This window comes from Poecilia formosa, unplaced genomic scaffold (assembly GCF_000485575.1).
Source record: "Poecilia formosa unplaced genomic scaffold, Poecilia_formosa-5.1.2 Scaffold594, whole genome shotgun sequence".
Lineage (NCBI taxonomy): Eukaryota > Metazoa > Chordata > Actinopteri > Cyprinodontiformes > Poeciliidae > Poecilia > Poecilia formosa.
Window position 1 is genome coordinate 57,219 of NW_006800533.1, and position 13,366 is coordinate 70,584.

Below are 13,366 nucleotides of genomic sequence, written 5' to 3' on the forward strand. Positions count from 1 at the left end.
GGAACGGTTGCTAGGCAACAGAGACTTCCAAGCTGAGAAACAGAGAAATAGTCAGCCAGTCAGATAGTCAGTCTGGGTTATTCAGGTCCATCAAAACTCTCCAAAACCTCCTGTGATCCGGTTCGGTTCTTCTCTGCAGCCCTTTGCCTCTAATCCAGGAAGTCGAGCCTAAATTCCAGACTAAAATCAAGAGGGATTAGTGAGAAATTGCGACATGTTTGCTGCTTACAGGAAGATGCTGATCTAGAGGATCACATCATCTGCTTCCCATTGGAAACTTCCTGCTTCCCTTTGGGAACTTCCTGCTTCCCTTTGGGAACTTCCCGCTTCCTTTTGGGAACTTCCCAGTTCTTCTGACTTGTTTCTGTTTTCCATTCCCAGCCCAACTGATCGTGACGGATCCTTCGTCTCTCCTGGAGGTTTGATGGATCTGATTTAGTCTCTTGACTTGCAGCTTCTCCTGTTTTATTACATTTTAAACCTAAAATTATTCTTTTCACTGAGGTTTCAGGTTTTTTTCTTCAGTTTAAATCCTTGAAGCGCTTCATTTTCTAGTTATCAGGGTGTGAATGTGAAGCACTTTGGGTCCTTTGAACCTGATAAGGTGCGACGCGAGTACCGGCCATCAGAAATGACGTGATCCGGTCCGGGAGTTTATTATTACCAGAGGTGAAGAGTAACGACTTACATTTACTTGAGTTAAATTTTTTGGGTCCTCCACTTATTACTAAAAATTAATACATCATAACACAAGGTCAACCTTCTTTGATTCTTTCTAATGTCTAAGCGAGAAACGCTGCTGCAGTCACTAACGTGGTCCTCTGTCACCCTGTGCTTCCTCAGGGGCAGAGCAGCTGAGTTGATGACTGCTGTCTGCTTTTAGTATTTTGACGTAATCTGAAACATTTGAAAAAAAAGGCTTTAAATGAGAAGACATCAGGTTAAAAAACTCTGTCAAGTTCAATACATGAATACAAATTATAATTGATTCCAGGTAAAAAGTGGAGATGATGGTCTGCTGCTTGTTTAATGTTTGGTTGAATAAGTCGAATTGTTCAAGGAGTTATTTAATGAAACTTTGACCTCATCTATGATTGTAAAACTTTTATATTAATGGGAAGCTGCAGGTTTAAAAGCTGAAAAGTTTCTGGTTAAAATACATTCAGCATTTTCCATTTCTATCATATTTTTCATAACTTCAAACAATCATGTTTATCTTGTGTTCCAGTCCAACTCTAGGTCCTGTTCAGAGACGTTTTTATGCAGTGGCTTAGTCAAAGTCCAGACTCAGACTGATTTTAGTAGGACCTTCAGAGAGCAGAGCGGAGGTAAAGTGAACCTCAGTTTCTCCACAGCCTCAGTTGGCTCTAAATGAAGCTGCAGCTCCTGACCAGCAGGTGGCAGCAGAGGAGCAGAAAGCTTTTCATCTGCTTATTCATTTAAATTCAACATAATTTATTCACAGATGTGGATTCTGATTAAATGTTTTTGATCTAAACAAGTGAGTTTAGTCCAAGTTATTATTTAGTAAATTGTAACTGAATGGTAGTAATGTCTGGCAGATTTCAGGCTGAGCAACACTCTGCAGAAGTTGAAGCTCATCTCAGTTTCTCCTCCTCTGACCATCTTCACGTCTGGAGACAATCAGAAAACATTTGGAGCCGTTCCGCCTCTCAGCAGGCAGCGGATCAACAACGCCTGACGTGAAGGAAGTGGTTTCATTTCTAAAGCACAGTGATGAAGGAGAACAAAGATGGCTGCTCTCTGCTGTACTTGATGGAAAGTCATGTGACCAGGTCCTCAGACTCCTGGATGTAGAGTGAGAAGCAGCAGCTTTATCTCTGCTCGTCAGATCCAAGCCTTCGTTCTCCTCCAACCTTCTGACTCCATCAGATGGAGATCTGGAGAACCTGCTCACAGCTCCAGGTACGAGAACATGAGCTGCTACCCGAGGAGTCCTGTCCGTTAGAAGATCCACTTCCTGTTTACTGAATCTGAATTTAAATTCACAAATTTCATACTTCTAAACCTCATTTGTGGACAATGGGAGCCGATCTTCCTCTCCTGGTTCCATCACTCTCCCTATGAGTCCACGTCAAAACCAGTGACTGGATCAATATTATTAGAACTGCAATCATCATCGTTTTATAGACTGTTTTGTTGTTTTATTTTTTTTATAAAACCCCTTTTAATCGTTTGATAGCATCAATCTGTGGTCCAGTGGTTCAGAAGGACAGCAGCCATCTCCCTCCAGAAACCCAACTCTGGATTAATCCTCATCAAACCTTTGAGGTAGAATGGGTTCTCTTGATGGGTCCCTGCAGGCAGTAAACCCAGAGGAAACACCAACTGAACCTGCTGACCTTCCTCGTCCTGTTGCTGATGGTCAACCTGCTCAGTGACCCCTTCCATCGGCCCTGCAGAGAGGATGGATAAATATGGCCTCCATTAGGAAAGAAATGAAATGTGTGAGCAGCTCGTGTTGAACCTCATTAGTCCAGCTTCACTCTATAATCCGTTATTTAAATGAAGCGGCAGGCTTTTCCAGCAAAGCAGCAGTTTAACAAAAGTGTTGCAGCGTCTTTGGTAGGTTTAGTTAAACTGGGGAGTTTTTCTTCTCCAGACTCAGTTTGGTCATGAATTATTTATGAAACATGCGTCCAGCAGGATGAATGAGGATAAAAGAGCATTTCTGCAGCTTCCTCTCACAAATGCTAATAACACAGACTGATTAGCATGCGCAGCATCCTCCTCGCCTCTCAGCTCATTATGAGACTCAGAACAATCAGGTCTGGTCCTCCAGCCACTGGAGCAGAGGTCACAGAGGTCACACCAGTTGATCTCACAGGGAGATGTTGCACCACCCCACCTGACCACATCTTTGTCCCAAAAACCTCTCCAGATCTCCAACAGCGAGGGAGCCTCCATGTCTCCATGTCTGCCTCGCTGGTCCCGGCCCAGTTCAGCCAGTACACACACTGGACTCGGTCTTGTCCTAAAGATGCTCCGGTTTGTGGATGAAGGTTCCCTCCATGTGAGAAACACTCCTGAAGAATATTGGAAGTTTTAAGGAACCAAGACGAACCTCAGGTCCGGAAGAGCCACATAGGCCCACAGAGACCTTTGGACCTGGACCAGACAACCAGAGGACCAGCAGGACCCTCACCCCACCAGACCCGTGTCTCAGAACCAACCCGTTTGGGGTTAAAAGGAATCAGCAGAGCCTACAAAGTTCTACTGGACCTTAGTCTGGTTCTGCTGAGCACTCCTGACTTCAGACAGACTGGACTTCAGGAACATCTCAGTGCCTGACCTTAGGTCGGAACCAGAGGTCCCCAACCCAGCCCTCCATGTTTCTGGTGTCTTCCTGCTGCTGCAGCCCCTGGAGGATAAAGGAGGTACTGCAGGTGTAACATCTAAAGCAGGACGAAGGGTTCACGGCTAACTGGGGCACCTCTGGTCTACACTACGGTGTCCCTCAGGGCTCAAGCTTAGGTCCAATTGTCTTAATACTGCCGCTGGGTGACATCAGCTCTATGCTGATCACACTCTGCTCTTTACTCCCCAGATGACCTCTGACCCGCTGAAGGAGATTTTACATATCAAGTCAAATTTTCTTTGTTTTTAGGTTTCAGTCCCGGGTTGGAACTCGAACTCAGGACAAAGCAGCAGTGCTAACAACTGTGGATTCCCAATTAATTCACTCACCTGTGATGAGGTGATGGTTGTGGTGGTTCTGGTTCCAGCAGCAGAGGAGGAAGATCCAGCTGGATTGATGAAGAGGAGGCAGTCTTCATCGCTGCTGACTGCCAGCCAATCACAGCGCAGCAGAGAGAGAGGGAGTGAGGAAGAGGAGGAAGGCTTTGGATGCTGAATCTTTTTATAGAAGCAGAAAGTTATTCAGCGGAGTCGGGAGCAGCTACAGGTGGAGGACGGACGGAGTGGACAGGATGGACATGAGAGACAGGAAATAAAAACAGAAGAGGAGGAAGAGGCGGAGGGGAAGCTCTGAAACTGTGAGTTTGACTCGTCTTTCTCTACGTTTTGTTGGTTCTCCTTCTACTGAAATATTAAAATGACTTTCATTCAATCAAAGCCAGGACCGACTGGTCTGCAGCAGAACTTTATGAAGTTCTGACCTGGCCAACCATGTTAGAACCAGGAGGTCCAGAAAGACAGACAGAGGACTGTCTCTGCCTCCAGGATTATTGTTGTCTTTTATGGATTATGGAAAATGTTTTTATTTGTTCTTATTTATTATCTTTAAGTTTTTAGTTTTACTGGCAAACGGCAAGAAACGTAACTCTGATTCCTCGAATGTCTGATGCGGGTTCTGTTAGCTGATCCAAGCTGGGTCCCAAGCACAATAGAACCTTTAGAACATGCTGAAGGATCAAACTGCTGCAGGGGCCTAGTCAAAGTCCAGATATCAGCCTGGTTGAAACGATAGGACATTCAGAAACGTCTGGAGTCGACCCGCTTCCAAAGCAGTGAGTCGGGGGGATTGGTCTCTGATTGGCCGGTTGGTCGGAGTTTTGGGTTCTGCTCTTTCCGTCTCTGCGGGCTGATTTTTAATGTAAATTCATGTCATGCTGGAGACTTTTATTGTGAAAGGATGACCTCCCTCAGCTCAGCTCCTCCTCATCAGATCACAGCAGATGTGACAGATGTGCTCCTAATTTATATTAATGAAAAGATTATGGATTATAAGCACACCTCAGTGTCATGTGACCTCATCATAACCTGATGACCTCATTGCTTCATTATGTCACTTCCTGTTGCTCCACATAAGATCCAAATCTGCCATGATGGTCCTGCTGAAACCTGGAGAACACCTGCTGAGGCTCCGCCCCCGCTGTCTTCCACGCTCTGATTAGCATGATCGCTTCACATGGAGGGAACCGCCTTCACGCCTGTTGCTATGGTTACTGACTCAACATGTCAGAGGAAACAAAAAGGAGGTGTTGCAGTGCCAGGTGGGCTGCAGTGCCTCCTAGTTACCGAGTTTCATGAGACGACCCTCGGTGGACCAGCTGGTCCGGGTCAGAGGTTCTGACCCAGACGACACCACGAGGTAGTCCAGCTCAGGCAGTTCTTCCTTCAAACATGTCTCAAGGTATCCAGTCGCCTCATGCTGGTTCCCAAATGACTATCGTTCTCTGGACTTTGACTAGACCATTCTATTGTTAATCTGCTGCTGTGTTTGGATCACGGTTGTTGTTGACCCAGTTTGGACCGAGCCTCAGCTGATGGACACTCATTGACTTCTTCAGCTGCTCCCGGCATCCAGACTGGTTCAGGGTCATGACCTCTGACCTGCTAAACTTGTGTGGGTGAAGCTTTGAGGTTTCTGGTTATTCCTCTGAGCCATTACTTTAGCTGGGTATCAGTGAGGTGAGCTCCCTTCCTCTATCATTCTCTTGCTAACCCTCCAACCCCTCTGACTCAATGTTCTCCAGATGAAAGCTACAGGCCAACCCTAAGCCAGCTCTCCATCATGGAAAATGTGACACCTGGCAGCCCTGCAGGAGAGGCTCGCACGAGGGACTACAACTACCTGGCCCTGGTTTTTGGTGTCCTGTTGATCCTCATCATCATCCTGGGAAACGTCCTGGTGTGTCTGAGCGTGCTCACAGAGCGCTCTCTGAAGACCGCCACCAACTACTTCATCATCAGCCTGGCGGTGGCCGACCTGCTGCTGGCCGTGCTCGTGCTACCGCTCTACGTCTACTCTGAGGTCAGTCAGGTGTTCGGAGGTGGAGAGGTGATGATGTTCATGAGGAACCGACCGTGACTGTGAACTGTGACTGTTCGTAGTTCCTGGGAGGAACCTGGACTCTGAGCACCTCCATCTGTGACGCTCTGATGACCATGGATGTAATGCTCTGCACTGCCTCCATCTTGAACTTGTGTGCCATCAGCGTAGACCGGTAAGTTTCTCCTGGAACCCTCCAACCCCATCGTCCTTCATGTTACGCAACATATTCTCTTATCTGAAGCAGGGTGACAGGGAAGACAGAAGGTCATGGGAGTGAAGGTTCAAGAAGAGTTTGTCTCTTCCGATAGAAAGGTTGTCAGGTAACACCTACTGTGTTTTGGACTGTGGACCTGCAGACTACAGAGGATGTCCAAGCTCACACCAATACCTCCTACAAATGACCAAATGAAAAGCTGTTCTCACATTTTCAGGACAAGTTTGAGCTCATTTGCTCTCCAGGTTAAACTCATTCAAGTCTGATCTCTGTCATTGGTTCTGGTTGAGGTGTTCATGGCCTAGTTCTCAAGGTGTGGTAGAAAGGAGAGAGGCTGTTTTTGGAACCTGAGGGCCTAAACCCTAGAGTAACCCTGCCTGCTGTCTTCTTGTCCAAGGTTAGTCTCTGCCCTAAGTGAAGGAGTTCAGGTGTTTTGCTGTCTTGGTTCTGAGTGGCAGAACAGAGCAGGAGATCAATAGATGGATTAGGGTTTCTTCCACAGTAATGAAGATGTTGTTCAAGGATGTAGTGGTGGAAACCTGCGCTGAAAGGTAACACTCTAGTATCTTGTCTATCTAGTTCCTACCCTGACTCATCCTTATGGGATATGGAAGAGGCCAGAACCCAGGCCTCATTGGGCGGACTAAAAATCCCTTCTGGACTTGGAACACTTTGGGAACCCGCAAGCAGAAGTTAGGGAGTCCAAAGCCGTCTTCTGGATTCCCCTGACCTCGTACAAGTAGAAGACAGACAGACGGACAGACAGACGGATGGACAGACAGACAGATGGACTCTGGATATGATTCTTGCATCAAACAGCACAACTTCCATCTCTTTGGTTATGATGCTGCTTCTAATTGCTGCCTTCTTTATAGACCTAATTAGCAGCTGCCTGGCACCAATCATCATTAACATTTTCAGACAGAAGCCTTCAGGTTTAATGGAAACATTTCCATTTAAATGATCATCACCCTCTACAGATCTTTACTGGAACTTCATTATCCAGAATGATTAAACTAAAAGCTCCAACCATTAAACATGTTACTAGAGAGATCACATTGATGCTCACGGGACAAAAAAATGTACTTTTCTCATCCATTCTCCATGGTAATAAATGAAACTGCAGCTCGATATGGAGATAACGGATTCTTTTCTGGTCCTCCAGTTTGATGAGTGAAAATGGGTCCAATTAACAACTTTCAAAGTGTTAAAAATGTAATAAAAGACCTCAGTGAATCAAACATGGCTGAGACCACACATATATATTTTTAGGACAGAGGGTGAGAAGCTATATTTGAAGCCTACCAGCTGAGCAGAGGCTGTCGCTTGGCACATGACTAAATGTTTCTGCAGCTCTGAAAGGCAGAGAGAGTATGGCAAGCCATTTTAACATAAATTCTGTTTCGTCTGACTGTCCGAAATTACATTCTAGATATCTAAAAATGCATTTTGACTAGACAAAACTACATTTTGACTATCCGGAATGGTAATTTAAGATATCTGTATTTACATTCTGACTAGTAAGAATAATAATTCAAGATATCTTCAATTACATTTTGACTAGTCAAAATTCCTTTCAATATATCTCAAATGACGTCACTGGATCTGTCATTTGACGGGACAATATCCGCAATTACGATTTAAGATATCTTCAACACAATAACTGTCAAAATTACAATTTTAGATAAATGACTTAAGAATGACGTGGAAGCCCCTTTGTGGTGTCCAAACAGTTGCCTGCAGAATTTTATGTTTCCTGCACAAAATTGTCAGTAAATGCCACAAATTAGAAAGAGCTCGACAATGATGGAAATGCGGAGATAGCAAAACTTCATAAACTATAAGACTGCTTCTGATGTCTGCGAAGAATTTCCTGTTTATTCATTCCCAAAGAACCGAATGCTCTTAAAAACAGCTTTGAAACGCTAAAATTGCTTTTGTCAAACCATTTTCAACATGAAAGTGATACATCTTTTTCGTTTTCTCTATTTTTCATTGTTTTATTAAACTTTCAAATTGCTAAGCAAGTCAGGGACGTTTTGAGTAGACAGAATACTAATTCAAAATATCAGTAATGTCATTCTGACTAGTCGAAATGTCAATTCAAGATATCTTAAATTTAGCTTTGTCTAGTCATTATTTTCTTTTAAGATATCTATAACTTAATTTTCACTAGTCAAAACTATCTCCTATCCAAAAATACATTTAAGATATCTTGAATTATGGAGTCATTAGAGATATCTTTAATTAGAATTATGACTAGTCAAAAACCAAAATTGAGATATCTTGAATTTACTTAATGACAAGTCATAATTTAATTGTAGATATCTTAAATGTGTATTTCAGATAGTCAGTAATTCATTTTAGATATCTTGAATTGAAGCCTCCATACAAATCAATGGTAAATCTGACGTCATTTTGACTAGTCAGAATGTAATTAAACATATCTCAAATAGTTATTTTGTCTAGTCGAAATATAATTAGAGATATCTAAAATTGCTAAAACGTTTAGTCACAAAACAATTTGAGATATCTGGAATGTAACAGCGGTAAAACCGAATTTATGTTAAAACGGCTTGCCATAGAGAGAGAACATATGAACCTATCCTGTCAGAGTTCAGAACATCTTATCAGTGTGATGAAAAGTTCAGCACATCCAGTAAAACTCCATGGTGTTTCCTTTCATGGGATCGTCTAAGCTGTAGTCTGAGTTCAGTATGTCTGCTTATATTGCAGGTACATCGCCGTCGTAGTGCCCCTAAAATACAACAGAAACCAGTTCAGTGTTCGCCAACTGACTCTCATCACCGCAACTTGGGTCGTATCTCTAGGCGTGGCCAGTCCAGTCATCTTTGGTCTGAACCAGGTGCCGGGTCGGGATCCGACGGTCTGCAAGCTGGAGGATGATCATTTTGTGATGTACTCATCGGTCTGCTCCTTCTTCGTGCCTTGTCCAGTCATGCTCTTCCTCTATTACTGGATGTTCCGTGGCCTGCGACGCTGGAGCAGTCGGAGCCGGTCCCAGGCCCATCGGGTCGGCCGGAGAGGTCTCTCTTCTCATCTGGCCTCGGCTCTGCGTAGAGCTAAAGACACAACTGGTAGCCAGGAGAAGGTTGTTTACACAGTGCCTCCTATAAGCCCCACCTCTCCATCCACATTCTCCATGGCAACGCCATGTGCGACTCTGCTGACGGAGGAAAACCAGCACGGGGCAGCGATGGCAGCTGATAGCGACCTGATGACCACTCAGATGGACAGTGTGTCGGACGGCGAGCCCACCGGGAGGAGGGAGGGGAACAGACGCAGACAGAACGCCACTAAGAGAGGACGAAGGTCCAGCAAGACCAGCTGGGTCAGTGGGAGGGAGCACAAGGCCATGAAGGTTCTGCCGGTCGTTGTTGGTGAGTACCAGAACCAGAACCAGAACCAGAACAGCTTCAAACTGAATTATAAAATCCTAGATCACATTTCCTGACAGAATGAACCAAATATGTTTGAATTTTTTTTTGGTTTTCATGAATTTAAGTAGATTATTTAAAACCCCCCTAAAGAATCCACCCTTAAATACATCTTCATCATCCTGTTTAGAACAGCTTTGTTCTCATCACTCTATGACCAGGCTGTTCTGGTTCATGTGTTATAATGAGTTCATCTCTACCACTAAACATATCTTCTGGAAGAAGTGAGGAGAAGGTCTCTGACCTTGGAGTCTAAAGGCCTGAAGACGACCAGGCAGCGGCTGCAGGACCACAGGAGGGCAGGAGGTTTGCCCTCATTGTGATGCTTGATATCTTCTCCAGAGTGACAACAATCACATGTGAAGCAGCAGCAGAGCTCCAGCTAACGAGCCGGAGTCGCCTCATTCATCTGAAAAGATTCTGAGTTCAGTTTCGGGACGATCAGCAGCAGGGTCAGGGTTAAGAGTTAATACAGACATCTGAGAGCAGCTTCCACAGAGAGCCTCCTGAAACTCGGTCCACAACAGGACAAGGATCCCAACAGCACATCTACACGGTTATCATGGTGTTGGAGTTCATTCATTTCTGGCTCTGTGCTCCACCAGGTCCGTTAACCAGTTCAGGACCCGACCAGAACCCCTCAGAGTAAATTACCTTGAGAAATAATGAGATTTGGTTATATAAAAACAGGCTTCAATGCCAAAAAATGATCAAATGTTACAAGCTATAAATCTCATCCAAATGGATCACATACAGAGTTACATTCACCGTCCAGCTCTGGGCCACTGAGCTCATTATGGATGGAACCAGATGAGACAAATACTGGAGAGTTTAGCTTTTTATTCTTCTCTGCAGTCCCTGTTGGTTAAGTCAACCAACAGCATCAGCTTGTAATCTGAAACATGTTTAGATGCCTTTCAGACATCCAGCCAGGTTCAGGGAGCAGACTGGAGTCAGTGGACCAGGCCTGGGTGAAGCACAGAGATCTGACCTGTCAGAATAAGAGATTCAGAGCCAGATAAGTGTATGTAAATCCACTGATACTTTCTTTCTCTCTGTGGTTGTTGGCCACAATGCCTCCCAGAATGGGACAGTACAATTTCTCCCGGAGAATGAGAACAGGACACAAACTGATCTTCAGATGAGCTGTAGCTTCTGTAAAAATAGAAACTGTGGGAGCTCCTTGGTGTGGAACCAGCTTCACACCAAGGAGCATAAAATTCACATCTTCCTCTAAAGCTGCATCAAGCGTCTGCAGTTTTGCTCCTGTGACTGATGCCAGACTGTCTTTGTGTTTCAGGCGTGTTCCTGGCCTGCTGGACGCCCTTCTTCACCGTCCATGTCACCAAGGTGTTATGCCGTTCCTGTGACATCGGCCCCACCCTTATTTCTGTGGTCACATGGTTGGGTTATGTCAACAGTGCTGTTAACCCAATAATCTACACAATCTTCAATGCAGAGTTCAGGAACGTCTTTCACAGGTTGCTCTGCTGCCGGACTTGATGCTTTAAGCGTCGACTATGAACTCAAATGTTCTCCGAACATCCAGAAGTCGTCTGAATCCTCTGAAGTCAAACAGTCTCTCCTTTTAGAGTATTAGTGTGTTTCTTAGGGCGGCCCAGAGGATCAGATATTGGACAGACATTCCCAGGTGTCTGAGTGGTTCCATGTTTTAACACTGTTCCAGAACAGGGTGGACATCTTTGTTGCTACAGAGACAAACAGAAATATGAATGTTTGATGAAGGTTTTGTGACTTGCATCTGTTGAATCTGTGAAATGGGCATGATGGGATGTAACTGAAACTGATGTTCTCCTTCTGGACAACTAAAACAATAAAGAAGTGAAGAACAAAACCAACTAAAACTAAATGTCTTCTGGGTTTGGATGCCAGCTGGATCCATCCTAAAGCAAACCAACATAGAGGAAATGAAGAAGACCTGGCTTTGAGCTTAGTTGAAGTCCTCTTTGCCTGTTCTCATCTCGACCCAGGGCAGGTTAGGGTGGGACCAGAGTCAGACCCAACAGCAGGTGTGAACATCATGTTTTGCAGAGAGAAGTTCTGTTGCTGGTTCTGGATCAGCCTGTCTCCTCTGCTCTGGAGCACAAGGCTTTCTGTTGAGATGAATCACATTCCCAGAATCCGTTCCAATCCCTCCATGTTCCACTGTGGAATAACACATCTTGGGGGCAGAACATCCCAAACCCACTCCTTTGTCCTGAGTCATGAGCCGCAAAGCGCCTGGAACGGATCTGAGGTCAGCAGAACCTGAGACTTCATCCTGAGAGGCGGATTAAAGGTCAGAGCAGCAGGACAAAGACTCAGCTGAGACAGCAAAATGTCATCTGGACAAATTAACCTTTAACTGTATGAGGAGGCAAACACAGAACGCAGAGGACCAAGAAGATGGGAGAGACACATGAGGTGGGGGAGATGTCTCCTAGTAAAAGCCCAACTCTGGCGAGAGTTATGCTATGGACCCCGGAAGATGAAGGGTCCTCACCTGAGAGAGTTTCCAGTCTGAGTCCATCAGCTTCACTGAAACTGACCCAGTTGCAGCAGAACCTGTTGACAGAACCACAACCAGAACCTCTTTCTGCTTCAGAGTCAAAAGGTTTCAATCAGCATCTGGGATCCGAGTCGCTAAAATTAGGTGGAGCTTCCATCATGCTTTGGGGCTGTGTGGCCAATGCCAGAGCTGGAATCTTGTTAAAGTTGAGGGTTGCATGAATTCCACTCAATACCAGCAGATTATTGAGAATAATGTTCAAGCATCAGTTACAAAGTTATGCCGGGGATGAATATTTTAACCAGACAATGATCCAAATCACAGCTCCAAATCCACTCAGGCATTCAAGCAGAGGAACAAAAACTGTTGTGCAGAGGCCGTCCCAGACCTGAATGTCATCAGCGTCTGTGGGATGGTGTGAAGTGGGCTGTTCATGCTGGGCGACCATCAAACCCAACCGAACTGAAACTGTTTAGTAAGGAGGATTGGTCCAAAGTACCTTCACCCAGGATCCAGATACTCATCAGAAGTACAGGAAGAATCTAGAGGCCGTTATTTTTGCAAAGGAGGATCTTATAAATATTAATGTCATTTTTCTGTTGAGGTGCCCACATTTTTGCACTCATATCTTTTCTTCATGCATGTTGCACATTTTCTATTGAATCCAATAAACCTCATTGTCCTGCTGAAATATAACTGAAATAGCTGATCCAAACATATTTGAAAATGAAAATATTTAAGACTTTACAGTATTACTTTTTCATAAGACTATAAAGTCAGGAGAACCCCCATCGGCCTGTTGGGCCGCAGTGGTCCAATCAGAGCAGGCCGCCTTCATGTGACCAGAACCATCCAACCAGGCGTAGCAGCAGAACTTTGTGGAGTTTTTCCTTCCACCAACATCCAATAATCAAACCCACATAGTTTTTGGGATTTCACTTCCAGAATGAGTTTAATTACGCAGTGAAAGAGTCGAGCTGAGCTGATAATCAGCTGACAGCGAGGCGCTGCAGCAGCAGGTGGAACTAACAGGCTCCTGCTGGCCTACTTATCCTGCTCACTAATGCTGCATAAGCTCTCTAATGCTGCCTCACACACTCTCTGACACACACACACACTCTCTCTCTGTCACACAGCTAGCTCCTTCCAGCTCTGGAGCCGAAGCATGAAGACATGAATCTGTGACAAATCAGGTCTGCAGCCAGCAAAGCTGAGACAGCAGCCGACCGCAGGCCAGTCGGACGGAGAGGTGAGTATTTTACTTTATGGCCATGTGAGGCTTTACTGGACCAGCACGAACCAGTAGAACCAGCAGGAAACAGTAGAACCAGTAGAACCAGCAGGAAACAGCAGGAACCAGTAGAACCAGCAGGAACCAGTAGAACCAGCAGGAACCAGTAGAACCAGCAGGAACCAGCAGGAACCAG

The 13,366-nt window shown here is 45.1% G+C and overlaps 1 protein-coding gene across 2 annotated transcripts; it reads left to right on the plus strand.

Annotated features, from left to right (window-relative positions):
* Window positions 1-115: 115 nt before the first annotated feature.
* On the plus strand, window positions 116-11,285 carry drd4-rs (dopamine receptor D4 related sequence). Of its 2 annotated transcripts, none has more exons than XM_007541228.2 (5): window positions 116-4,016; window positions 5,460-5,737; window positions 5,818-5,930; window positions 8,709-9,373; window positions 10,731-11,285. In XM_007541228.2, exons 2-5 carry the CDS (start codon window positions 5,498-5,500, stop codon window positions 10,931-10,933), a joined length of 1,221 nt encoding a protein of 406 aa, XP_007541290.1. In that variant the 5' UTR covers window positions 116-4,016; window positions 5,460-5,497; the 3' UTR covers window positions 10,934-11,285. The 2 variants fall into 2 exon arrangements, with proteins under 2 accessions (XP_007541290.1, XP_016521052.1); XM_016665566.1 differs by lacking the exon at window positions 116-4,016 and adding an exon at window positions 4,341-5,394.
* The last annotated feature ends 2,081 nt before the right edge of the window (window positions 11,286-13,366 follow it).